The sequence below is a fragment of the Dreissena polymorpha genome, chromosome 7 (assembly GCF_020536995.1).
Source record: "Dreissena polymorpha isolate Duluth1 chromosome 7, UMN_Dpol_1.0, whole genome shotgun sequence".
NCBI lineage: Eukaryota > Metazoa > Mollusca > Bivalvia > Myida > Dreissenidae > Dreissena > Dreissena polymorpha.
In genome coordinates, this window is record NC_068361.1 from 43,837,849 (window position 1) to 43,865,294 (window position 27,446).

The 27,446-nt window shown below is 35.8% G+C and overlaps 1 protein-coding gene across 1 annotated transcript in view; it reads right to left on the reverse strand.

The window, feature by feature from the left end:
- The window catches only part of LOC127837917 (coiled-coil domain-containing protein 180-like), a 103,247-nt gene that overhangs the window by 42,365 nt on the left and 33,436 nt on the right, over positions 1 to 27,446 (reverse strand). Inside the window, exons 20-32 of the mRNA XM_052365372.1 lie at positions 24,236 to 24,516; positions 21,819 to 21,900; positions 21,266 to 21,359; positions 20,494 to 20,674; positions 18,352 to 18,498; positions 17,513 to 17,689; positions 16,671 to 16,854; positions 15,794 to 15,932; positions 13,008 to 13,113; positions 10,489 to 10,550; positions 9,673 to 9,811; positions 1,999 to 2,028; positions 76 to 229 (exon numbers count right to left, since the gene is read on the reverse strand). Of these exons, the coding sequence (XP_052221332.1) occupies positions 76 to 229; positions 1,999 to 2,028; positions 9,673 to 9,811; positions 10,489 to 10,550; positions 13,008 to 13,113; positions 15,794 to 15,932; positions 16,671 to 16,854; positions 17,513 to 17,689; positions 18,352 to 18,498; positions 20,494 to 20,674; positions 21,266 to 21,359; positions 21,819 to 21,900; positions 24,236 to 24,516 (1,776 nt within the window). The remainder of the gene's footprint in view (positions 1 to 75; positions 230 to 1,998; positions 2,029 to 9,672; positions 9,812 to 10,488; positions 10,551 to 13,007; positions 13,114 to 15,793; positions 15,933 to 16,670; positions 16,855 to 17,512; positions 17,690 to 18,351; positions 18,499 to 20,493; positions 20,675 to 21,265; positions 21,360 to 21,818; positions 21,901 to 24,235; positions 24,517 to 27,446) is intronic.

Sequence of the window (27,446 nt, forward strand, 5' to 3'; positions counted from 1 at the left end):
GTAATTCAAACACCAAATTTGGCTAAATATTGGCATAAAAAATATACAGCACAATTAAACTGTTTGTAACCACACCTCTGAAGCAGCAAACAGTCCTTCTAGTGCCTCTCTGAGTGTTTTCCGCACGATACCCAGGAAATGACTTGTGTTGTCAGTTTCGTCCTCTGCCGCATCCCCAAATATCACAGTCTTTCTCTCGTACTTGGCTGGCTTGCTTGTACGTCGCATCCTGATTAATGTTCAGAACATGTCATAGTATATAAGAACTTGTGTACATCGCGCTTGATACTGATAAGGAATAAATGTTTAGAGCATTTGATATAATGAACTTTCTTATGTCTGATCATGATACCAGTAAGTGATTTATGTTCAGAACATGTCATATTATATAAGACATTTTGTACATAGCATCTTGATACTAGTAATGAATTTATGTTCCGAACATTTGCGATATAGAACGTTCTTTTGTCTGATCATGATACTAGTAGGTGATTTATGTTATGGAAATTTGAGATAAAGAACTTTCATATGTTTCCTCCTCATACCAGTAAGTGATGTATGTTCAGAAAATTTGAGATAAAGAACTTTCATATGTTGCATCCTCATATCACTTAGTGATAGTGATATACATCACTAAGTGATATGAGGATGCAACATATGAAAGTTCTTTATCTCAAATTTTCAGAACATTTGTGATTAAGAACTTTCGTAAATGTAATGTCAAAAATACTTTATTGAATTTGCATGTAATGTCAAAAATACTTTATTGAATTTGCATGAATGACCACTTAACTAGCCACATTTTTATAGCATTAACAATATTTTAACCCAAATACACAAACTTATGATATTTTTATAAAGCGTTTTTTGCATGATCATATACTTATTTCACTCAATGGCAATACAAAAATATGATATTACTCGTAGGTACATAACTTGTAAAATTCATTGGTCTAGAACCACTTGTGAAATAAAATTGATCATACAACGAAATCAACAAATATCCTTTATTTGTTTGTTGTTTATATGAGACTAAGCATCTTAATTATTTTGATGCAGCTTAATGCTCAGAGCTCCAAATCATTGTCAACTGACCGATAAACAAAAACAATAATATATAGCAAATTATTTCTTATATAAAACACAAACAAATTTACATAAAGTTATAAACAAGAGATATGTTTGTCAGAAACACAATGCCCCTTTTGCGCCGCTTTGAAATAAAATGTCTATATATCATTTGGAAGGTTCAGAAATTATCTCCCTTTTAAAGCTTATTACTTCCCTTGGATTGTATTTTTTTTACTTTTGACCTTGAAGGATGACCTTGACCTTTCACCACTCAAAATTTGCAGCTCCATGAGATACACATGCATGCCAAATATCAAGTTGCTATCTTCAATATTGCAAAAGTTATGGCCAATGATAAAGTTTTCAGACGGACGGACTGACTGACTGACGGACAGTTAAACTGCTATATGCAACCCTATCGGGAGCATAAAAATAGATGCTGGTATATTTTCAGTCATTCACAAAACAAATGGTTTCTCAACTGCACACATAAACTGGCAAAACTAAAACATTTTTAGAATTTTTGCAACGTAAACAATCTGGAGTACTTTATACGTTGTCAATAAGTAATCAAGAAAACTTAGGAAAAGTACACATTTTTTAAAGTACTTAAAGATTCTACCCAGAATGGTTTCTTCCAACAAGGATGAAGGTGTTAATAAAATCATGTTATTCATCAAAAGTAGAAAACTTCTCTTAAAGCAACAAGACATTCAATAGCCATTTGATAATTTGATCATGCAAATGTTAAGCAACTTTAAAAAATTTAATATTTTACTTCAACAATGAGGGAATTGCATGCAGTGCAAAACAAGGTTTTAATAGTAACTGATAATTTTTTGTTAGACCACTCATGCAGTGTTATTCAAACAGTTAAAGGGCCACCACAAGCTGTCACTGTCACATTAACTGCTTCACAAGGCTTACCCAAAATCGGTTCTGGACGAACTTGATGCCCTTCATAAGGAAAACAGACACACATTTGAGTCATGTTCTGAGAAAACTGGGAATAATGCATGTGCATAAAGTGTTGTCCCAGATTAGTCTGTGCAATTTGCACAGGCTAATCAGGGACGACACTTTCTGCCTAAACATGATTTTCGGTAAGGAGGGACTTCCTTGAAACTAAAAACATCATAAAAGCGGAGAGTGTTGTCCCTGATTAGCCTGTGCGGACTGCACAGGCTAACCTGGGACGACACTTTACACACGTGCATTGTGCCCTGTTTTCTCAGAACACAACTCATTTATTTTCACAAACACAATTAAACCTCGTTTTTTAGTTTCCAAGGCTGAGAAGAATACTTAAACTACATATACTTGACAGTTAAAATGTCTCTGAATAAAACATGTTTGTTTTAGTGTACTTTTATTTTATTAGAACTTAATTTAATTTATTAAATTAAATAACATAAAGCTCAAGAGCTGTGTACATTAAACACATATTCTGTCAATGTATTTTACTGAGCAATCAATGAGGTTCCCCACTTGATTGAATAAACAGACTTGTACAATCAAGAGGAACAAAAAAGCTAATATAACTGTAGGTGGGAAAATAGATTTTAAAATCATAGATTAGTACTTTAAAGTATCGATTGATAAACAAGCATACAACTTGATATTGAAAATGGTAAATGGCCAGTTCAACATAGCAATAATTTGAATTGTGATGTTCATATTAGACATCAAGTTTCTTATTTACCAATTTATGCCTAGCGTCTAGAAAAAAGGCAATGGCAAACTGCGTAGACCCAGATGAGATGTCGCATGATGCAGTGTCTCATCAGGGTCTGCAATGTTTGCTTAAAGGAATTTTTGTAAGAAATATTCTAAATACAGAAACAAGAAACTGTCGGAGAAGGGTGATGCTCCCCAAACATTTTTTTGTCACAATATTGCACTATATATTCAGATAAAGGGAAACGTCTTGAGGGCACAGTAGTGAGGGGGGGGGGGGGAATAATTTTTTTATATATAAATTTCAAAGGGCTATAACTCTGTGAAATATTATCCTACCATAACCTGCTGATAATATGCACATCTCCTATTGGTAGTGAAGCTTCCCATAAAGTTTCATTGAATTCCAGTCATTAGTTGCTGAGAAATAGCCCGGACAAGAATTGCACTATACGTACAGTTAATGGAAAATTTTAAAGGGCCATAACTCTGTATAATATCATCCGACCAGTACCCGCTGATTATATGCACATCTCCTCTTGGTAGTGAAGCTTCCCATAAAGTTTCATTGAATTCTGGTCATTAGTTGCTGAGAAATAGCCCGGACAAGAATTGCACTAGATGTACGGTTAATGGAAAATTTCAAAGGGCTATAACTCTGTGAAAAAACATCCGACCAGAAGCTGATGATAATTTGCATATCTCCTCTTGGTAGTGAAGCTTACCTTAAAGTTGCATTGAATTCCGGTCATTAGTTGCTGAAAAATAGCCCGGACAAGAATTGCACTATATGTACAGTTAATGAAAATTTCAAAGGGCTATAACTCTGTGAAAAATCATCCGACCAGAACCCGCTGATAATATGCACATCTCATATGGTAGTGAAGCTTCCCATAAAGTTTAATTGAATTCCAGTCATTAGTTGCTGAGAAATAGCCCGGACAAAAATTGTGCATGGACGGACACATGGACGAAGCAGCAACTACATGCTCCCCCCAAAAAATTTTGGGGGAGCATAATAAATATACTAGACATCCCTAATTTTGGAAATAAATTGATCCAATTTACAAGGATGGGAGAGTCTTCTAGGCATAAATGGGTTAAACCAAGAAGAAAAATAGAAATGTATCACAGACATTGATGCCTACAGAACACATGTTTAGACACAGACAAATCCACTATATATTCTTCTGTGGACAAAACCACAAAGGGCTATAATTCTGCTAAAACTTGTTGCAGGCAAATTTCCTCTAAATGCTCAACATAACAAGAGCACATCATAACGGGTACCTACGCTCAGCTGCAAAAGCTTGTCAGATTTTTTTTTTTAGAGGTCACTGTGACCTTGACCATTGACCAAGTGACCCAAAATTGGGTGTGGCATGTAGAACTCATCAAGGTGCATCTACATTTGAAGTTTCAAACTTGTAGGTGGAAGCACTTTGATTTTATAGCCTATGTTAAGGTTTATGTTAACGTTTTATATTAGAGGTCACAGTGACCTTGACCTTTGACCTAGTGACCAAAAATGGGTGTGGCATGTAGAAATCATCAAGGTGCATCTACATATGAAGTTGCAAAGTTGTAGGTGGAAGCACTTTGATTTTAGAGCCTATGTTAAAAGTTTTATATTAGAGGTCACAATGACCTTGACCTTTGACCTAGTGACCCCAAAAATGGGTGTGGCATGTAGAACTCATTAAGGTGCATCTACATATGAAGTTTCAAAGTTGTAGGTGGAAGCATTTTTATTTTAGAGCCACTGCTACGGTTTATGTTAAAGTTTTATATTAGAGGTCACAGGGACCTTGACCTTTGACCTAGTGACCCAAAAATGGGTGTGGCGTGTAGAACTCATCAAGGTGCATCTACATATGAAGTTTCAAAGTTGTAGGTGGAAGCACTTTGATTTTAGGGTCAATGTAAAGGTTTTAGCATGACGCCTACAGCGGACGGCTGACGGCGGACTACGAGCTGGCTATGACAATACCTCGGGTTTTCTCCGAAAACAGCCCAGCTAAAAATGTGAAAGTTTGAGTATATCAACCAAGCAGTAAGAGAAGTTGAATTTTGAGACTTATATTAAACCATTGAAACACATATAAATGGTCCTCATTCTGCCAAGACTATCTTTTTTACAATCATCTACACATTTAGGTCATTAAAATGTAAGCATTTGATTGAGATCCACCCAAGTCGTGAAAGAGCAGTAGAGAAATAACATGTTAGAAACACTTTTTTCCATAGTGTTATAAAAAGAAAGAGCCATACATCTGGCAAAACTTGTCGCAGCCTACATTTCTTTCCTTACAAACATTAACACATAAAGGACATTTAACTGTGAACATTTGAAAAAGATTCAGCAAGTAGTGAAACTTTCATTCTTTACATTCGTCTACTTATTAATGTCATCAAGCTGTAAAAGTTTAAGAGATATCCACCAAGTATGTTACAACAGTTGAAAACATAAGTTTCAGGAAGTGCAGACAAAATAACAGACACATTCAGCCACAACTTGTTGCAGACAAGAGATGTGTTTGTCAGAAACACAATGTCCCCTATTGTGCCGCTATGAAGCCATAAATTTGACCTTTGACCTTGAAGGATGACCTTGACCTTTCACCACTCAAAATGTTCAGCTCCGTGAGATACACATGCATGCCAAATATCAAGTTTCTATCTTCAAATTCAAAAAGTAATTACCAAACTTTAATGAAGGTTAAAGTTTTAGGAAAGAAAAATACAATGATAATTGACCTTTGACCTTGAATGATGACCTTGACTTGACTTTTCACCACTCAAAATGTGCAGCTTCGTGAGATACACATGCACGCCAAATATGAAGTTGCTATCTTCAATTTTGCAAAAGTTATCAAACATTAACCAAGGTTAAAGTTTTGGGACACACAAATACAATGCTGACTGACACAATGACAGACAGACAGACAGACAGACAGACAGACAGACAGACAGACAGACAGACAGACAGACAGACAGACAGACAGACAGATAGACGGGGGCATAACAATTCCTCTCTTTGCAATCTATTTATCATTAAGCCATTCCATTGTGTAAGCAAGATCCACTCAGTTCTCCACCCCATGGAGGCAAACACAATTGGGATTGAGTAAACTAGAACTTTGTCACAGACTTGACGAATACCCCCACCACCACATTGACACAGAATATTTTGTATGTTGTCATCACAAAAAACAGCGGACACCATGCTCAATATTTAAAACGCACTAAGTGACCCCGTGACCTAGTTTTTGACCTGCCATGACCCATGTTTGAACTTGGTCTAGCCATCATCTAGATACAACTTCTGACAAAGTTTGGTGAAGCTTGGATGAAAACTACTTGAATTAGAGAGCGGAGACCATGCTCAGTGTTTAAAACGCACTAAGTGACCCCCTGACCTAGTTGTTTACCCGGCATGACCCATATTCGAACTTGACCTAGACATCATCTAGATACAACATCTGACCAAGTTTGGTGAAGATCAAATAAAAACAACTTGAATTAGAAAGCGGACACTTAATACGGACAGACGGACAGACAAGCTCACTCCTATATACCCCCCTAAACTTCGTTTGTGGGGGTATAATAATAATGAAGAAGTAACATACTCGAAAGTTTTATATTACAGAGATCAACTGTATCTGATTGATATGATTCCTGGCCTTTGTGCAGGTGTAAAATTGAAATTGACAACATTTGCACTGGAAAAAACAAAACAAGAGCAATGTTTGTGAAACACTTTGAGGCTGGAAATAGTTCCAAGGCTAGTAACTTCATCAAATATAAATGGACCAGAACAAAACTAAGCCCTCATCTGTAGTTCTTGTAGGTCGAGTCGCATACCAAATTCTGGTAAGTATCTGAAAGGTGAAGGCCTGTAATTTTGTCAAAAATCAATAGATAGGAACTTGAACTTGATCTGTAGTTCATGTAGGTAGACTCACACACCAAAAATAAGATAAGTATCAGAATCGTTTGGAAAGAAATCTGTTTTATAATAAAGATAATTCCATAGTCTAAGGCCGGTAACTTTTTCAATAAAAGCTGCGCCATGAGCGCATGATACGCCCGTCGTTCGCCAATGAAGTAGTAAGGTAATAAATAACCCTTTGAATCATTTTTTTACTTCAGTTTATTTGTATTTGAATACATGGTTTATTTTATAAGTACATGAGCATGGAAATCACGAAATTTTGACGAACAAAGTCCCATAACTCTGGAACGACAATTCAGAATTCCGTCAAAAACGAAAGGGGATCAGGGTTTATCAATATTAAGATTGTGTTGAAATTTGAAAAAAATCCATCGAAGGATATTTGAGCTACAGTAGGACATTCAATGAAATCACGAAATTTTGACGAACAAAGTCCCATAACTCTGGAACGACAATTCAGAATTCCGTCAAAAACGAAAGGGGATCAGGGTTTATCAATATTAAGATTGTGTTAAAATTTGAAGAAAATCTGTCAAAGGATATTTGACGTAGCGTACGACATTAACAGACGGACGGACGGACGGACGGACGGACAGACGGACGCGGGGTATACCATAATACGTCCCGTCATAGACGGGCAAATAAAAAATCCATCGGGGGATATTTGAGCTACGGTAGGATACATGAACAACAATAACATTTAAGGTCACAGTGACCTTGACCTTAGAATGAATGACCTTGAAATGACCAGTGGTCATCTAAGTGTGCTTGCAAACCTTCATGTCAAGTTTGAAGACTCTATGTCCAAGCATACCAAAGTTATAACAATTTTAACATTTTAACATTTAAGGTCACAGTGACCTTGACCTTCAAATGAATGACATTGAAATGACCAGTGGTCATCTTCTAGTACTGGCCAATCTTTATTTCAAGTTTGAAGACTCTAGGTACAAGCATACCAAAGTTATAACATGAAATAAGAACTTTAACATTTTTACATTCAAGGTCACAGTGACCTTGACCTTCAAATGAATGACCTTGAAATGTCCAGGGGTTACTTACTAGTTCTGGCCAACCTTCATGTCAAGTTTCAAGACTCTAGGTCCAAGCATACCAAAGTTATAACAACTTTAACATTTTTACATTCAAGGTCACAGTGACCTTGACCTTCAAATGAATGACCTTGAAATGTCCAGTGGTTACTTACTAGTTCTGGCCAACCTTCATGTCAAGTTTCAAGACTCTAGGTCCAAGCATACCAAAGTTATAACAACTTTAACATTTTTATATAGCTACAGTAGGACATTCAATGAAATCACGAAATTTTGACGAACAAAGTCCCATAACTCTGGAACGACAATTCAGAATTCCGTCAAAAACGAAAGGGGATCAGGGTTTATCAATATTAAGATTGTGTTAAAATTTGAAGAAAATCTGTCAAAGGATATTTGACGTAGCGTACGACATTAACAGACGGACGGACGGACGGACGGACGGACAGACGGACGGACAGACGGACGGACAGACGGACGGACAGACGGACGCGGGGTATACCATAATACGTCCCGTCATAGACGGGCGTATAAAAATAAATGGATTTAAGTCTCTAAGTCATTTAGGTAGACTCACATACCAAAAAATCAGTTCAATATCTGCATGTGTTTAGGAAAAAACTCTAGAAACAGATCCCAGACAGAGGGGTCATAAAAAAAACATACAATTTAATGAGCAAAATTTTGTCCGATTTGCCTTCATACAAAAAAATTCTAAAGATCAATGGTGCAAAGACATTTAGTTAGATACAATAGCTTTACACTCAACCATCAACATTTAGTTTACCATGCCCATTCCCAATAACAACACATGTTGCCTAAGTGAATAAAGTGATGATGTATGTAACAAAATTGTGAGGACAATTGTGACAACACTGCAACATAAATGTTCATATATCAAGATTTGACATTCATTATCCACAACAATATTAACAACAAAGGGAGCTCACTCTTCATAATCAAACTCCTCCATTTCCTGATTATCTCCCTTTGAGTTTGATTTCTTTCTTTTTGATACTTTGGACATTTTTGATGATGGCGGTTTCATTTTTGTATCTGCCATCTTTTGTGCAGTTTTTTTATTTTCATGAACATTAATTGAGGAAACTATTACATTTTCAAGACTTTGGTCCACTAAGTTTTTAGGACTCAATATTTCCTTTTCGGTCAAAACTGGTGTAAAATGTAACTCAAGATTATCAGTCTCAGAAAATACATCCTGGGTGTTTGCAAGGCTGAAAAAGCAATTATTTAATCTTATTATTTATTTATTTATTTATTATTCTTCCAATTATGAAACGATTTTATCTTCCATAATTCTTGACAACATTGTACCTAAGCTGTTTTATTAGCAGTTTTTATGCAAGAGTAACTGAAATCCGGTAAAAATCAGACCAGTTGATATGCATAATAATTGGATTTGTCACCTTTATAGAGCCTTTAATTTGAAGGAATCTATATTGCAAATAATCTTAGTGTAAAAAATATGGATGAAAATTTTAGACACTCCTTAAAAGGAAGTTAACTACTAAATTTATAAAATTAATAGTATATGGACAGATATATACACTCATGGTAAAAATGACCCATGGGATGCCATATTTATATGGCTGGCTATCAAACTTGATTTCCCTTTTATGGAAACAAACATCTCTGGAAAGTTTGGTAAAAAAAAAATTAAAAAAAAATCATATTATCTTTTCGAAACCCATTATTAATACTATATAATCATAATTAAAAAACATGAGAACAAATTTAGCAATACATTAGCATCATAAAAATGATAATACATTTAATAACTTGACTAACTTACCTAAGCTGCTTTAAGGCCATTGCAAGAAATAAGCATGAAAGATCCTACAAACCATTTTTATACATTTAATATAATATTTCAAATACAATGACTAGTTTACTTACGCAGCTGACTGGGTTTTCCTGTGGATGCTCTCTGAGGCCGAGGCCGGGGACAGACCGTGACGAACCTGGGACGCTTTACCTCGATCAGATGTGTTCGTGGTCGACATGGCTGACTTGGCTTTCTCGCGGGCCTCAGCAGCTATGTTGGCAAGAATAAATACATATGAGCCGCACTCCCAGAAAATTGGGCTTGATGCATGTGCTTCAAATGTGCTAACAAATTAGCCTGTGCTGTCCCCACAGACTAATCAGGGATGACACTTTCTGCTTTTACTGAACTTTTTGTTTAAAAAAAGTATCGCCATAGCGCAAATCCAGTTTTGGCGAACAGTGTTGTCCCTACCGGTAATTAGCATTTGCTGACTGCACAGGCTAATCTTGGACAACACTTCACGCATATGCATTAAACTTTGTTTTCCTAGAGCAAGGCATATGTACATGTATAAATGAACACGTATCAATCATAAACATATGTAATAATTCAACCTTTAAGAAATGCACATTCTTAGGAATAAAACATAATATTTGTAAATTGTGTAAAACACTAACATGTCTGAATGTAATTGAATCCTTAATAAATACATCTTTATGTGCAGGAATACCAAATTATACATTTATAATATATATTTTGTAAAAATAACAAAGAACTGTTATAATAGATTATGAACACATCAACAATTATTGGATCAAGTCACAGTCAAATTAATACATACATTTTTTTTCTTTAAACTTAAAGATTGCCTAGTAATATTTACTGCACCGTTGTGTAATAAAAGTGACATTACAAGCTATACAAAGTGAGTAGACAACACTGACATTGTGCATATTCTCCATCAAGCTCTGCATCGAGGCCAAACCTCATCTTGCTCTTGTTGGTCCTGTAATAAAAGCAAGCAATCATACAAGCAAACAATCATAAAAGCAATCAATCACAAAAGTGATCAAGCTCACAAGCAATCAGTCTTATAAGCAATCAATCATACAAGCAATCAATCACACACAAAATCAACAAGAGTTCTGCGGTCGGAGACATATGCCCCCAAAACAGGGCTTTGAACTAGTGACCCCAATTTCAATAGGGGTCATCTACTGTCCAAGACCAATGCACATGCGAAGTATCAAGCAAATCAGTAAATTCGTTGACGAGTAATTGATCAGAAACAAGTTTCACACTTATTGTGACAGTGACCTTGACCTTTTACCTAGTGACCCCAAATTTAATAGGGGTCATCTACTGTCCAAGGCCAATGCACATGTAAAGTATCAAGCCAATCGGTCAATTTGTTGATGAGCTATTGATAGGAAACAAATTTTACACTTATTGTGACAGTGACCTTGACCTTTGACCTAGTGACCCTAGTTTCAATAGGGGTCATCTAATGTCCAAGGCCAATGCACATGTGAAGTATCAAGCGTATCAGTCAATGCATTGATGAGTTGTTGATCGGAAACAATTTTCACACCTATTGTGACAGTGACCTTGACCTAGTGACCCCAATTTCAATAGGGGTCATCTACTGTCCAAGGCTAATGCACATGTGAAGTATCAAGCCAATCGGTCAATTAGTTGATGAGTAATTGATCAGAAACAAACAGTTTATCTGGTCTACAGACAGACCGACTGACAGACCGACTGACAGACCGACATACATCCAGCAAACCAATATACCCCCTCTTCTTTGAAGGGAGCATAATTATTCAAGCAAGCAATTATACAAGCAAACAACCAAACAAGCAAGCAATCATACAAGCAATCAATCATACAAGCAATCAATCGTACAAGCAATCAATCCTTTGAGCAATCAATCATACACAAAATCAATCATACAGGCAAGCAACCATATAATCAATCAATCATACAAGCAAGCAATCATACACACAATCAATCACTCAGTGGGATAACCATTCAAACAATCACTCAGAGTACATGTAATACCAATCAATCACTTCTTTCAACCTTACATTGCTCTTATTAATGCTATACATGCAATCAATCCCTGAGTCAATTATCATTCTATAAATCAAACAGAGTATCACCGATCAATCACTTGTTTTATTCTCATGTTAAAGTTTTACATGCATTTTATCAATCATACAGTAAGTAATTTATTAATTACTTATTGGAACCCAAATAAAGCAAACTCAATTAGATGAATCCCACATTTGTCTAAATTTAGAAAAAGAGGTGCTAAGATGTTTTAAAAATTCACCTGCCAGAACTGTACATTTTTCAACAAGTATCAACACTTCAATAGATCACAACATGCGTGAACACAATTTGGGGACAGAAAAGCACTTCAACATAACAAAAAGAAGAGCACAGCATAACGGGTGCCATGCTCGGCTGCGGGTGCAGTTTTGAATAAATGACTTAAACATAATTTTTAGCTCGGCTGTTTTCGGAGAAAACCCGAGGTATTGTAATAGCCAGCTCGTCGTCCACGTCGTGCTTAAACCTTAACATTTTGTCAAGGTTTTGAACATTGGCTCTAAAATCAAAGTGCTTCAACCTAAAACTTTGAAACTTCATATGTAGCTGCACCTTGATGAGTTCTACATGACACACCCATTTTGGGGTCATTAGATCAAAGGTCAAGGTCACTGTGATATCTTTAAAAAAAAAATCTGACAAGCTTGTTTAAGCTTAGAAGTAATTGTCTTAACTACATAAACAATAATAAGGTAAAAGGTGGGATATAATGTGACTTCTTCTACTTATATGAAACAATGACTTAATCAGTTTGAGATAATAGAGATCAAGATAGCGAAGTTCAGCTATATGTATGCACTTGTATTTAAGCAAAACTTTGTGTGTAAGTCTTGAACACTTTAAAACCCTAGTTACTTAAGCATCAAAGGGACATGTAGTGAGTACAATATCAGTGAATATCAAATACCCAAGGGGTAAATAATGTGACATGTGATTGAATGTGATGTGCATATTACAAACAATAGTTTCACGCTCCCACTAAAGTATTTTATGGCTCTTAGAAACATTACAACACTTCAATAACCTTCATCAATAGATAATTCCTTGCTGATGAAGCTTCGGTATAGGCTGTAATCATGGTTCAGATTTATTAGAATTTCAGCTGATATCAGATGACTTGTGAATGATATCATGTTCTGATTAAAATTTAAAATTCTTTTAAAGTTAATAATTTAAAGCTTACAAACGTAAGCCATTTAAGAAACAACCAATTTAAAATCATGATAAAGACACAATAGACAAACTTATCTAAGTAAATATCACTTTATTACATACTCATAATAGCCCATATCCCCTAAAAACAACCAATCCCCTTTTGTTGGAAACAATCCCCTGACTAAATTACCGCATGATCCCTTTTATGACCCCTACAGAAGGGTCCTCAGCTGGCTGCTTGCCGGCCTTGCTGATGGGAGTGGGGCCGGTGTCCTGCACAAAGCCTACCCTGGCCCCTGTAATAAACCATACAATGCTTAACCCTTTGCATGCTGGGAAATATGTCGTCTGCTAAAATGTCGTCTGCTGAAATTCTAAAATTAGCATTTTCTTCCATTTTTTTCAAAGAATACTATCAGAATAGCAAACAGTTTGGATCCTGATGAGACTCCATGTTCTGTGGCGTCTCATCTGGATCCAAACTGTTTGCAAAGGCCTTCAAAATTCGGTTCCAGGACTGAAAGGGTTAAGAGTTGTCTGTGGCTGGCAGTAGCAGGACTCTCAATCAGTGCCAGCCGCATTCTGGAAAAACTGCTCTTAAGCCTTCACCACTTAGATACGTATTTTGACGCATTTGTAGTCCCTTACAAAGTTACATGTAATTAAATATCTTTCTTACCAGATTCAAGTTTTTAAGGCTTCAATTTCAACATTAAGATACTGAAGAGCAGCAAACAGGATAGAACCTGAACAGACTGTGAGTTACTTGCAGGCTGTTCTGGTTGTATGCTATTCGCACATAGCCATTTTCCCTTTACTTCTTAGTGGGAAAGGGTTAATGCATGTGCATAAAACGTCACCAATTTCTGCCTAGACTGGACTGTTGTTTAGAAGAGACTTTCTTCAAACAAATAATGTTGTAAATGCAAAAAATGTTGTCTCAGATTAGCCTGTGAGGACTGCACAGGCTACTCAGGTATGACACTTTACACACATGCATTAGGCCCAATTTTCCCAGAACACAGCTCAGTTCACGCCCCAGTCTGGGAACCTAATTTGTGAGAAGAACAGTAAAGACAACAAATTTAATAGTAATTCTCCCCTATCTCTGACTGCAGTGGGGCTGTTATAACTTACTAGTATTAACACTTTCTATTGGTAAAACATTTTAATGTTTAATGATAGTCTAAGAAACAAATTATCTTTGATATATTCACAGAAATCTGAATATATTGAGCAACTAAAAAAACTGCCAGATACTGAGACAAATCTCAATAAACAATGATCTGTATTTTCTACCATTTTTTTATCTCATTTAAAAATCTGCATCATTTCACTTCTGTTATTCTTTTTGTTAAAGTTTTCAACAAGCACCAAACATGGTGACAAATGAAAAAGATTTTTCATCAAGTTTTACAGCATAAACAAGTTTTTTATGAGATGTGCAGGATGTCCTGTAAGTTCATGGAGTCTAAAAATTGTAAACAATTCCAACCGTTTATACATGAAAAGGCATGGTGTGTTCAGTAATTAATGAACTGCTTCATTTTTATGGAGTCCTCTATTCTGAAAGCAATGTACTTTTCCTTTGAATCTATGTAAAACTATATGAATGTGTTTTAATGTTATAAGCAATGCTATATTAATTATTGTTCAACAATAACAACAATAAGTACACAGTGAGTAAACAAATCAAGATATTAACATACAGAGCTTCCCCTGGCTTAAAATTTTCTTGAGCCAAATTTAGTGTAGGACATAGAAGTCCAACTCACTTCTGCTGGTTTTATGAAGAAAAAGCTGAAGCCAAATACAATTTTCTTTAAATTAGCGAATGTCAGCATGATAAGCCCTGACATACTTTCTAGACAGCCAGTGTCAGCATGTTAAGCCCTAACATACTTTCCAGACAGCCAGTGTCAACATGATAGCCCTGACATACTTTCCAGACAGCCAGTGTCAGCATGATAAGCCCTGACATACTTTCCAGACAGCCAGTGTCAGCATGATAAGCGTGGACATACTTTCCAAACAGCCAGTGTCAGCATGATAAGCCCTGACATACTTTCCAGACAGCCAGTGTCAGCATGATAAGCCATGACATACTTTCCAGACAGCCAGTGTCAGCATGATAAGCCCTGACATACTTTCTAGACAGACAGTGTCAACATGATAGCCCTGACATACTTTCCAGACAGCCAGTGTCAGCATGATAAGCCCTGACATACTTTCCAGACAGCCAGTGTCAGCATGATAAGCCCTGACATACTTTCCAGACAGCCAGTGTCAGCATGATAAGCCCTGACATACTTTCCAGACAGCCAGTGTCAGCATGATAAGCCCTGACAAACTTTCCAGACAGCCAGTGTCAGCATGATAACCCTGACATACTTTCCAGACAGCCAGTGTCAGCATGATAAGCCCTGACATACTTTCCAGACAGCCAGTGTCAGCATGATAAACCCTGACATACTTTCCAGACAGCCAGTGTCAGCATGATAAGCTCTGACATACTTTCGAGACAGCCAGTGTCAGCATGATAAGCCCTGACATACTATCCAGACAGCCAGTGTCAGCACGATAAGCCCTGACATACTTCCAGACAGCCAGTGTCAGCATGATAAGCCCTGACATACTTTCCAGACAGCCAGTGTCAGCATGATAAGCCCTGACATACTTTCCAGACAGCCAGTGTCAGCATGATAAGCCCTGACATACTTTCCAGACAGCCAGATTCTCAAACTTTCCAGACAGCCAGATTGACATACTTTCCAGACAGCCAGATTGACATACTTTCCAGACAGCCAGATTCTCATACATACAAACCTCACTCTGGGAAATCAGGGCTTAATGCACGTGTGTAAAGTATGGTCCCAGATTAGTCTGTGCACAGGCTATTCTGGGACAACTCTTTATGTGCATGCATTAAGCCCCATTTTCCCACAGCAAAGGCTCATAAACATGACTCCAACTGACCGACTGCTGGTGGTCCCTGCATGGCGCTGGACGGGGGTCTCATGGTGGGGTCCTTCAGGCAGTTCAGGTACACGCTGCGTGTGTGGAAAGCCTCAAACACTCCCTTCAGGCTGGCATTGAGCTGCTCAGATGTGATTTGCTGCAGACGTACCATAGTTCTTTGAATTTCTTTTAACCCTTTACCACTAACATACGTATTTTGACGCATTTATAGTCACTTAGAAAGTTAAATTTAATTCAATACCTTTGTTACTAAACTCAGCTTTTAAAAGCTTCATTTCCTACCCTTAGCTACTGATCATCAACAAACAGCATAAAACCTGAACAGACTGCCAGATACTCGCAGGCTGTTCTGGTTTTATGCTTGTTGCAAAAGCCATTTTCACTTTGCTTCTTATGGGTGAAAGGGTAAAAACATTTCAATTCACATAATTTGAAAAGAATACTAAAAGTTGATAATTATAAATTATGTTTCTATATGGATACCAAATTTCAGTGAATCTCTTTTTAACGCAATACATTTCAATTCAGAGAATTTGCAAAGAATAGTGCATATTGGTGATTATAAAATAAATATCTTTATAAAGGGGCTTGATCAAAATGAACTTGAAGCCTTTGTGAATGGTTCACATTTGTGTGCAAAGCAATTATATATAATAATTGGCAATGAATTTTTCAAACCAATGCAGTTGACATACTACATTTTAATGTCACATGGCAAAATAATGGTTTGCTCTGGCTTTCAATTAGTTTACCTTTGGAAATTGAATGACTTTGCAATCATGTTGTATTATTACCACAGACATTTTACTTGGCAGACTGGTCAATTCATAAATACTTTCTAACAAAAATTAATATGACCCCAAACATGTCCTACCTCTTTATCAAGGTTGGGTCGAGCGCACGCGTCAATCCGTCGCTCAATGTCGCTGAGGTGTTTTGCTAGCTTCTGTGCATGGGTGTTGCTTTCGGCCACCTCAGCCTTGATTTTCACCTGCGTGTTGGTCAGCCAGCGGGCTATCTTCTCCATGAATATCAGGTCAAACATGTGGCTCTTAAACCTGCATTAAGAGTGCCAACTTGTCACAAAATGAGCCTTGCGCTGGGAAAACTGGGCTTAAAGTGTGAACATTAAGTATCGTCCCAGATCAGCCTTGGCAATATGCACAGGCTAATCTGGGATGACAATTTCCGCCTTAACTGAATGTTTGCTAAGAAGAGACTTCCTTAAAAAACAATACCATGAAAGTGGAATGTGACGTGCCAGAATAGCATGTGCATCCAAACTAAAGTTATTAAGCAGAAACCATTTCTAGCACAGGAGCCTTGAACTTGACCCAAAAATATTTTTATGTGAACCCTGCGGTGAACCTGACTAATGGTAAAATTAATAAATATTCCTGATGGTTATCATTTCCAAACAGGGAAAGCACAACAACGTTAAAATGATACCTTTGCAAAAAACTAAGCAATTCCAGTGACATATGAGAAATATGGACCTTGAAATTGAGAGTCCATGAAATTATTGAATAGCACATATGTCATACAAACACGTTTCTTTTGTTTACCAGAATTTCTTAAATACTATACATGTTTTTCCATAGCCTACATCAATTGATTTAATAAAAACATAAATACTGGAAACACTGAAAATTTGTACTTGCACATTTTAAGAAATCTACGGAATGTGTTGTTGTTGTTTTTTTTCTTAAGACCTACCTGTCTTCAAACTCCATGGCAACCTTGGTGGCCTGCTCCAGACGTTTGGACTCCATATCCTCCAGGTCAGACATGATGGAGCCCTCAGCCTTGTCCACATTGGCGGCCATCTTGTCCAGACGCTTGCGATAGTCCTCGATCTCTTCAGGGCAGAAGTTGCCACCATCGCTAAATACCCTACAAGATTGAATGGTACATGTAGCTTTAACAGCGGGGAGTCAAAGATCACTAAGGAAACTTTAACCCCATCATTTACAAAGATTAGCATTTTTTTTAATTATCACATTTTTTCATTTAAATGAGGTATTTTTAATAAACAATTGCTTATAATCGTTTCTGTTCAAAATAAAGGTAAAATATCTCAACAGTGTCTACTATAAAAAAAAGTTGATAAAAACATTAACAAAATAAAAAGAATCAAGCTAAAAATATCTGTATAAAGAGCTCACATTTTACAAGACATCATCCTCTCCAATGATTTTTCACTTCATGGCCCGCTGAAAACATGCTATTTAAACAGCTGCTAAACATTTTTTTTGCATATACCAGAGAGTTTACTTCTGTAGTCTACTGTCTAAAACTGATCTTAAAACAAATGAGCCTGGTTCTGTGAAGAGTGGGCTTTATTCAGTGGCGTAATGAGTCTTCCCAGGATTTTATTTAGAAGTTTTCATTTACAGAAAGACCCTTCCATACAAAACATACAGTTTAGGCGGAAAGTGTTGTCCCTGATTAGCCTGTGGGGACTGCACAGGCTTATCTGGAACGACACTTTCCCCACATGCAATTAGCCCAGTTTTCCCAGTGGGACACTCATATCATTCTGGAAGGCTACTCACTTAAAGGACTTGATGAACCGTGCGTTAGACTCTCTCAGCATCTGCAGGGTCTCGTCAAGGTGCTGTCTGAACTGACGCAGAGACGCGCGGATAACTGACATGAACTTGTCCAGCTCAACATTCAGCTGATTCTTCAAGTTGTACAGTCTGAAATAATAATGGGAAACGTGTGGGGATCACATAGGAAATTTATAGGAATGTGTGGAAAATGTGTGGAATGGTATGGACAATGTATGGGAATGTGTGGAAATTGTGTGGAATGGGTTGGAAAATGTATGGAAATGTATGGAAATTATGTGGAATGGTATGGAAAATGTATGGAAAAGTATGGAAATTGTTCAAACTGGTTTGGAAAATGTATGGGTGTATGAAAATTGTGTGAAATGGTATGGAAAATGTATGGGAATGTATGGAATTTTGTGAAAAGGTATGGGAATGTATGGAAATTGTGTGGAATGGTATGGAAAATGTATGGGAATGTATGAAAATTGTGTTGAATGGTATGGAAAATGTATGGGAATGTATGGAAATTGTGTGGAATGGTATGGAAAATGTATGGGAATGTTTGGAAACTGTGTGGAATGGTATGGAAAATGTATGAGTATGTATGCAAAATATAAGGAAAATGTATTTTTTTTTAATGCATGAAATGGTATAGAAAATGTTTGGAAATGTAAGAAAATGTGGTGCGGCGATGATTGCAGTTTTTGTTTCCTTAATAAACAGAAAAATGAACCATGGGCAACTAAATGTTGTCACAATAAGGACCAATAATATAAATTTCACGTGCAAAACTTAATATCATTAGGACCCTGCATACCGGTTGAAATGTTGGACATAAAAAGACTATATTGGAAATTTGTCTATACAAAGACAGACTGAGGGAAAGACATCCATGTTGAATCCCATATACCTCCTATACTTGGTTGCAGAGGGCTAGAACAGGGAGAGGGTGCAAAAATGGTTATTTTTTATCCAAATTAACCAATTCTACTTGTCTACTCGAGTTTACCAAATTTAGGCTACATTTCAGGGGAGACTATTTGAAAATCGTTGCATAAAATTGCACAAGGGACAACTGAGAGACAGAATAATTTTACACCTGCAACTGGTCAAGTGAATCAAATCAAAAGAAAGCACATGAACTTAAATTCATAGAAACTGTGAATGCAAGTTGTAAATCATAAAATACTGATTTAAGTGAATAAAAAACATTCTTCTAAGATCACAAAAAAATAATTTAAATTGAGCTCTTACAATAAATTTAATTGTATTAATAACAAGACTTTTGTCAAGCAATTTAAGTCCCCTACAGGCTCCACCATTATCAGAAATTCCACCATTGTCAGAGAATTTTTTTTATATATTTGTTGCCATAGCAACCAGAATTTTTGACGTAGGAACAAAATGAAATGACATGCATAATGTCCATATTGACATCTATCCATGTTCCAAGTTTCATGAAATAATATTAAGAACTTTTAAAGTTATCGCAGGATCCAGAAAAGTGTGACAGACAGACTGACTGACAGACTGACTGACTGACTGACAGACGGAGCGCAAACCATAAGTCCCCTCCGGTGAAACCGGTAGGGGACTAATAACAAATAATACATCGCACTATTGCAAGTGATGATTAATGAATATTTTCACACACAAAACAGCAGAAAATTCCATTTAAAAACTAAAAACTTACTCATGATCATGAATCAACAGAAAATTAAATTGAGCAATTTATTACTGAAAAAGTCATTGCAAGCCTTATATCATGTCTCCTAAAAAATTGAGCCATGTATTATTGAATAAGTAATTGAAACTCTTAATAAACCTAAGAGTGTGTACAAAACATTGCACAATTTATTACTGAATAAGTCATTGCAACTATTAACCCATTTATGCCTAGCTTCTAGAAAAAAAGCCTTGGCAAACAGCATTGACCCTGATGAGACGCCGCATGATGCGGCGTCTCATCAGGGTCTACGCTGTTTGCTAAAAGGAATTTCTGTAAGCAATATTCTAAATATAGAAATAAATATACTAGACATCCCTAATTTTGGAAATAAATTGATCCAATTTAGAAGGATGGGAGAGTCCACTAGGCATAAATGGGTTAAACTTAGCGAACACAAAGTTTATAAATACTTGGAAGCCTTGGTAGCGTTTATGAAGACCACCTCGAGTGCCTCGATGTCCTTGCGGAACTTGCTGGCCAGCTCGTTGTGTTCGGTTGTCATGGAGACAAAACGGTTCCGCACCTCTGTCAGCGCCTGCGTGATCCCCTTGCAGTGACGGGTGACTCTCTCAGAGTGCATCACAAGCTCAGCTAGAACATGATAGTTTTTTGTTTTTTGTTTTTTTTTTGGGGGGGGGTGGTGTCATTTTTTCAGTATTTTAATCCTATCAGGTCATCATTTAACCTCCTTACATGTTTCCTTGGAAAGTTAGTTCACAAGTATTAAATGCACATACTAAAGCCAGTATTTCTGACGACTTTGCATCTTTATTTAAATAAGAGGAATTCGCAGAATGGACACATATAGATAATTTCATCAAAAGAAAAATTGAAATAGAAAAATAATTACACAAAATTGCAATACTAAGTGATAGAGAATCAAACACAAGTTGACTTTTCCTACCATTTTCTATTAAACAAGCGCGGGAATATTTTTTTATTTGTTGGACAAGATCAAAGGAGTAAAAATTCAGAGTTTTGACCTCATTACAAGAATTTGTTTCTAGCTTTACCAAAACACAAAACATGTTGATATATAACCAAAGACATGTTCTGATATGATATCATTTCATGATGAATGTGTTATTTCTCATGTGATTAGTAAGTCCCAGAATATGAACTTGTAGCCAATGGAAATACTTGTTTTAGCCAGTTTTCCACACTAACTGACCAATAACCCACCTGCTCGAACATTGTGAACATCGTATTCAGCTCTGCGCGCCCTAGGCTTGTGCAGGTGAAGACGAAGGTCAAGTTCGCTGTTTAGCTCCTCACACTAGAAAAAGGGTCAAGTTTCTTACATGGCAATTCATTTGAGACAGATTAATGGATCAAAACTACTACATGATGCTAAAGAGACACAGGGTGAAAGGCCGGGACCTCCTAATGCAGTTTTCAATAGATTTGTTTGGTAAATCCAAAATACTTCAAAGAGCAACAATTTTAATAATGTCCTTACAGGTTATTATTTTCATTTTCCATTGTTCCATTGTGTATTTTTTAAAACAGCATCATGCTATTTTCTCTAGATCTTTTCCTACACAATTTGCTTGATGCATTTTAAAACAGTGCCAAAACAAGGGAGAGTTAAGATTCAACAATAACAAATGATTTCCTTTTTCAACAAAAATGTTTGATATGTTTAATGTTTTTTCTTGTATAAATTACTTCCAACACTTGACAGATACAAACATTCTAGAACATTCCTGTTCAATTACAGGTCAAGTAAAATTACTTTTGCAACTACAACACTGGACGCCCGCTCTGATGCTTGATCTGTCCAGTCTTCAAGGTGGTTCAGGAAGTTTAACCGGATGCTGGAAGCATCGAGGGAAATAAAATATGAAATCACGGGATGAAATAAGGTGTGCAATCCCTAGATGAAATAACGTGTGAAATCACTTTATGAAATAAGGTTCAAAGTCCCGTCATGAAATAAAGGGTAAAATCACTGTATGACATAAGGTGTGAAATCCCTGAATGACATAAGGTTAGAAATCCCTTCATGAACTAAGGTGTGAAATCCCTTTATGAAATACGGTTTGAAATCCCTTTATGAAATAAGGTATGAAATCCCTTTATGACAAAAGATTAGAAATCCCTAAATGAAATAAGGTGTGAAATCCCTGTATGAAATAAGGTGTGAAATCCCTTTATGAAATACGGTTTTGAAATCCCTTCATGAAATAAGGTTGGAAATCCCTTTAAGAAATACAATGTGAAATACCTTTATGAAATAAGGTATGAAATCCCTTTATGAAATAAGGTATGAAATCCCTTTATGACAAAAGATTAGAAATCCCTAAATGAAATAAGGTGTGAAATCCCTGTATGAAATAAGGTGTGAAATCCCTTTATGAAATACGGTTTTGAAATCCCTTCATGAAATAAGGTTGGAAATCCCTTTAAGAAATACAATGTGAAATACCTTTATGAAATAAGGTATGAAATCCCTTTATGAAATAAGGTGTGAAATCCCTTTATAAAATAAGAAGTAAAATGCCTTTTTGATATATAAAAAATGGCATAGTCTTTTTTTTAACCCAGGACATAATTTGACAAAACTTTATATAGACCTGCTTTACGATATCATTTAACAAGAGCTATAATGGGTGCCACACTCGGCTGCGAAAGCTTGTCAGAATAATTTTTTTAGGTCACAGTGACCTTGACCTTTGACCTAGTGACCCAAAATGGGTGTGGCGTGTAAAACTCATCAAGGTGCATCTACTTATGGAGTTTCAAAGTTGTAGGTGGAAGCACTTTGATTTTAGAGCCAATGTTAAGGTTTTAGAACGACCCCGGCGGACGGCTGACGAAGAGCAGGCTATGACAATACCTCGGGGTTTCTTCGAAAACAGCCTCGCTAAAAATCATAATATATAAAACCTGTGAACCTCGTGGGTTCAGGGAACTTAATTTTGTTGATAATCATGAAGTCATAAAATGCCTATTTTGAAAAAGGGGCATTTCTTGTTTAATTTATCATCTAGTAAGATGGATGTTGCATATGCACATAATCGTATCATAAGGAAACAAAGGAACATGTTGGAAAGTTGTACATTAAAATTTTGGGAAAATGCAAGCAGTTACAAATATACCGTCTTTAACTTTGTAATGATAATAATTAATTAAACTAATATGGTTAACAAGACTATTGCCAAGCAATATATGTCCCTTACCGGATCCACCATTGTCAGAAATTCCACCATTGTCAGATTTTTTTTGATTTTTTTTATATATTTGTTGCCATAGCAACCAGAATTTTTGACGTAGGAACAAAATGAAATGACGTGCATAATGTCCATATTGCCATCTATCCGTGTTTCAAGTTTCATGAAAAAAGATGAAGAACTTTTAAAGTTATCGCAGGATCCAGAAAAAAACACCATTTTCAGCAGTATTTCTAGTGTATTTGTTGCCATAGCAACCAGAATTTAAGATGTAGGAAAAAATGAAATGATGTGCATAATGTCCATATTGCCATCTATCCATGCTTCAAGTTTCATGAAAAAATATGAAGAACTTTTTAAGTTATCGCAGAATCCAGATAAAAAACACCATTTTCAGCAGTATTTCTAGTCTTTTTGTTGCCATAGCAATCAGAATTTTTGACGTAGGAACAAAATGAAATGACGTGCATAATGTCCATATTGCCATCTATCCATATTTCAAGTTTCATGAAAAAATATGAAGAACTTTTTAAGTTATCGCAGGATCCAGAAAAAAACACCATTTTCAGCAGTATTTCTAGTCTATTTGTTGCCATAACAACCAGAATGTTTGACGTAGGAACAAAATGAAATGACGTGCATAATGTCCATATTGCCATCTATCCATGTTCCAAGTTTCATGACAAAATATTAAGAACTTTAAAAGTTATCGCAGGATCCAGAAAAGTGTGACAGACTGACAGACAAAAAAAGAGGTTAAATCATAAGTCCCCTCCGGTGAAACCGGTAGGGGACTAATAACCAAGGAATACCCACCCTTGCTCTTTAGTTACTTTTTGTATAGAGATACAGTTTTCTCAACAAATCTATGAGACCAGCAAAACATTTTAGAGACCCATAGCTCATGCATGGGTATAAGATTATTCTCAACCCTGATAACTCAAAACAAATCATTTTGTAATTTTTTTTTGAAAAGTACATTTTACGAATTTCCACAAGGAGGCTTTCCGGGACATCAATGGTTTTGATGTAATCCGGTCGCCAATCCTGATCCTCAGACAGACCGGAAACCTCTGTCATGAACGCCGGATCATCTGTTGCTTCCACCACAGACATGGATCGTCCTCTCCTCTCGCTAACTCCGCCATATTCCGCTGGGATCCCGTGCTCGCCTACGACCGTGAGCACGTAAAACATGGTGCCCTTCTTCGTCTGTAGGACTTCACTGATAGCACTTGGAATGTCCTTAATCTCCTTGGGCTGTTAATAAAATGTACATTTGTAAGTATTTAAGTTAACAGCTATTCATTACATCTTCATTCTCTAAATTATCAATTGCCTTTTTTAATGTTCAGCAGTCCTTACACTGGACAGAATCAGACTTGATTGTCTTTACATCCTTGCCCTGATAGCTCAAATATGCGTGTGTTTTAAGAATAACTGGGTTAAGTTTCAATGATTCTTATTGCTTTTTATTTGGATATGTTGAGATGTGGATATCTCCAAGTCATTTGTGAACTACAAGCAACTGCAAGATATTTAAGTTGCATGATCTGTATGAAAACAACCCTTTAACAACAGACTTAAGAGATTTCTGTAATTGGTATTTTTGGAGGATAGATCTGAAGTTCTTTTTTTTATCATTAGACTGTCCATCAACCTATAGTGGTCTTCCAAAATTTAATAATGTCATTTAAACACAATGTATGACATTCTCATATGAATTAAAGTTTTATAACATTTGATTGGAATGTTTGTATGATATAAGCTATTTAATGATATTCACTTGAAGTAAATATTTTCAGATTGTGTCACTTAGAGACTTTCTATTTTAGAGTGGTATTGCTCATTGAATGATATTTTATCAAATCATAGACTAATTTGAACAAAATTCTTCAGAGATAAAAAAAAAAAATGATTTACATGCTATATTCCAAATTTTTAGAAAATGTTGTGATAAACAATACAGAAAAAAAGATCAAGTGTTGCATTAGAAGGGTCTATGAGTGTAATTTTAGTACAGGTCATTGCTCATTTTTCCTTATACATACTTTTGAACCCATGAAATTACTTGGCAAACCTTAACAAACAAGCTTGTAATGAATTAGAAGATATGACTTTGGTGTCACACATTGAAGTGGCAGCCTGACAACAAGGGATGTGGAACGGAATGTACTGTATTTATCCTATGATTTTGAATACTAAATTTTCTTCCGGCGTTTAACCCTTGACCACTTAGATACGTATTTTGACCCATTAGTAGTCCCCTCCAAAGTTACATTTAATTAAATACATTTCTAACTAAATTCAAGTTTGAAAGGCTTCATTTCCAACTCCTTTAGATACTGATGAGCAACAAACAGCATAAAACCTGAACAGACTGCGAGTTACTTGCAGGCTGTTCTGATTAAATGCTGTTTGCACATAGCCATTTTCACTTTGCTTCTTATGTGGGAAAGGGTTATATATTTTATGTCACAAACATTATAGTCAATAATCTGACCAGAAGCTCAGCACTCTATAAACAATAACCATACAGGTTGCATATAACAGTCATGCATGTTAAGATTAGTAATTTCACACCTGGAGTTCTAAGGCATGAAATCATATGAGATAATGTATATATATTAAAACATTGCTTACATTCAGCCTTTTTCACAATAACTTTGGTGATTTTATATATGTTAAGAGATTTGTGGAATATCTTTGAAATTTTAGTACATTGCACCCTTGTAAACACATTTTAGTTTGAATCTCTTATTAAGAATGAAATTTCAATGCCACGACTTCAAAACATTATTAAGAGCTAAACAACCACTTGGGTTAATTTTTTTAAATCCCCAGTTTTGCTCATAGCTTTCAATGGACAAAACTGCAGGCACATTATATATTTAGTGTAAATTAAAAGGCTGTTAATTATTTTAAGAAAATATTAGAATGACTGGTCTGATATTTTGAAATAGCATCTACTGCAAATGTAATTGCTATCAGATAACAACACAAGTCTTGTTTTTTAAAATGGTCTTATATTCATTATGAATAAGCATATGTTTTGTCCGGATGAGCAAAACAAATCACAGTTCAAAGTAAGCAAGATGAAACTTTGTAACAACATTTTATTCTTTTTGTATGCTTTCATGCAAATCCTTCAAAATTGTACTTATGTTTTTAAAGCATAAAAATAATTGTAATTTCAAAAACAGAGGACAGTTTAATAAAGAAAAGGATATAGAATTAAATTGTTCTTATTTTGTTTGTTTCACTCCATGATGCCTACTGCAGACATCATAAACTATCAGTATTTGCTCAAAGTTATACTCCCTAATTACGCCATTTTGGTATAATAGGCAGTTTTGGGGTATTCATTTCACCACTAAAGAGATTGATGACTAGCAAAACTCAAGGTTAAATTGATCAATTTTACAACCAAACAAGTCATACCTACTGAAAAATTTATGATAGGAAATGAAGTTCACATCAACATTGATTTACGTGCATCTACTGAATATTGTTACACAGACTTTCTGAAACAAATCACTGATACTTTTTTTTACGTCCATTGTACAGGGTATAATAAATATATATTCTGCTCTCAGTATATCACTTTAAAACAGCAGAACATTACAAATCAAAATATACATGAATGGGTATACGTGATTTTTCACTTAAAAGTTAATTGAGATTAAAAAAAAGTTTTCTACCCAACTTACATAACACTTATAATGCTGATAATATCACTCGGGTAATAGTCTGTGTTAATTATAGTCCTGAACTAGAAATTTTCATAATAGTGATGAAGAATAACCTCCGACACTGCAAGAAATGTAGCATAACATGATGTTGCAGAATGTATAAGTACAATTTTTTTAATTATTAAAGTAGGACACAAGCACAACTTCATATCATAAGAAGCGATGCCTGCAAGTTTGAATGTTATATATAACAATGAATAATTGAGCAGAACACCTTGTGTATAGCAAGGATGGACAGACAGACGGACGGACAGAGGGATGGACGGACAGATAGGCAGACTTTCCTTGTCATTCCACTATTACCATTATAAGTTTTACCATCTGAATCAACAAACCTCAGAATCTACAGTATAAGTGTTTTTAAGGAATACAACCTTGTATAAATTGTTTTACTCTTACTATAAAGGTTTGCTTAAAAAAAAATAATATATATATATA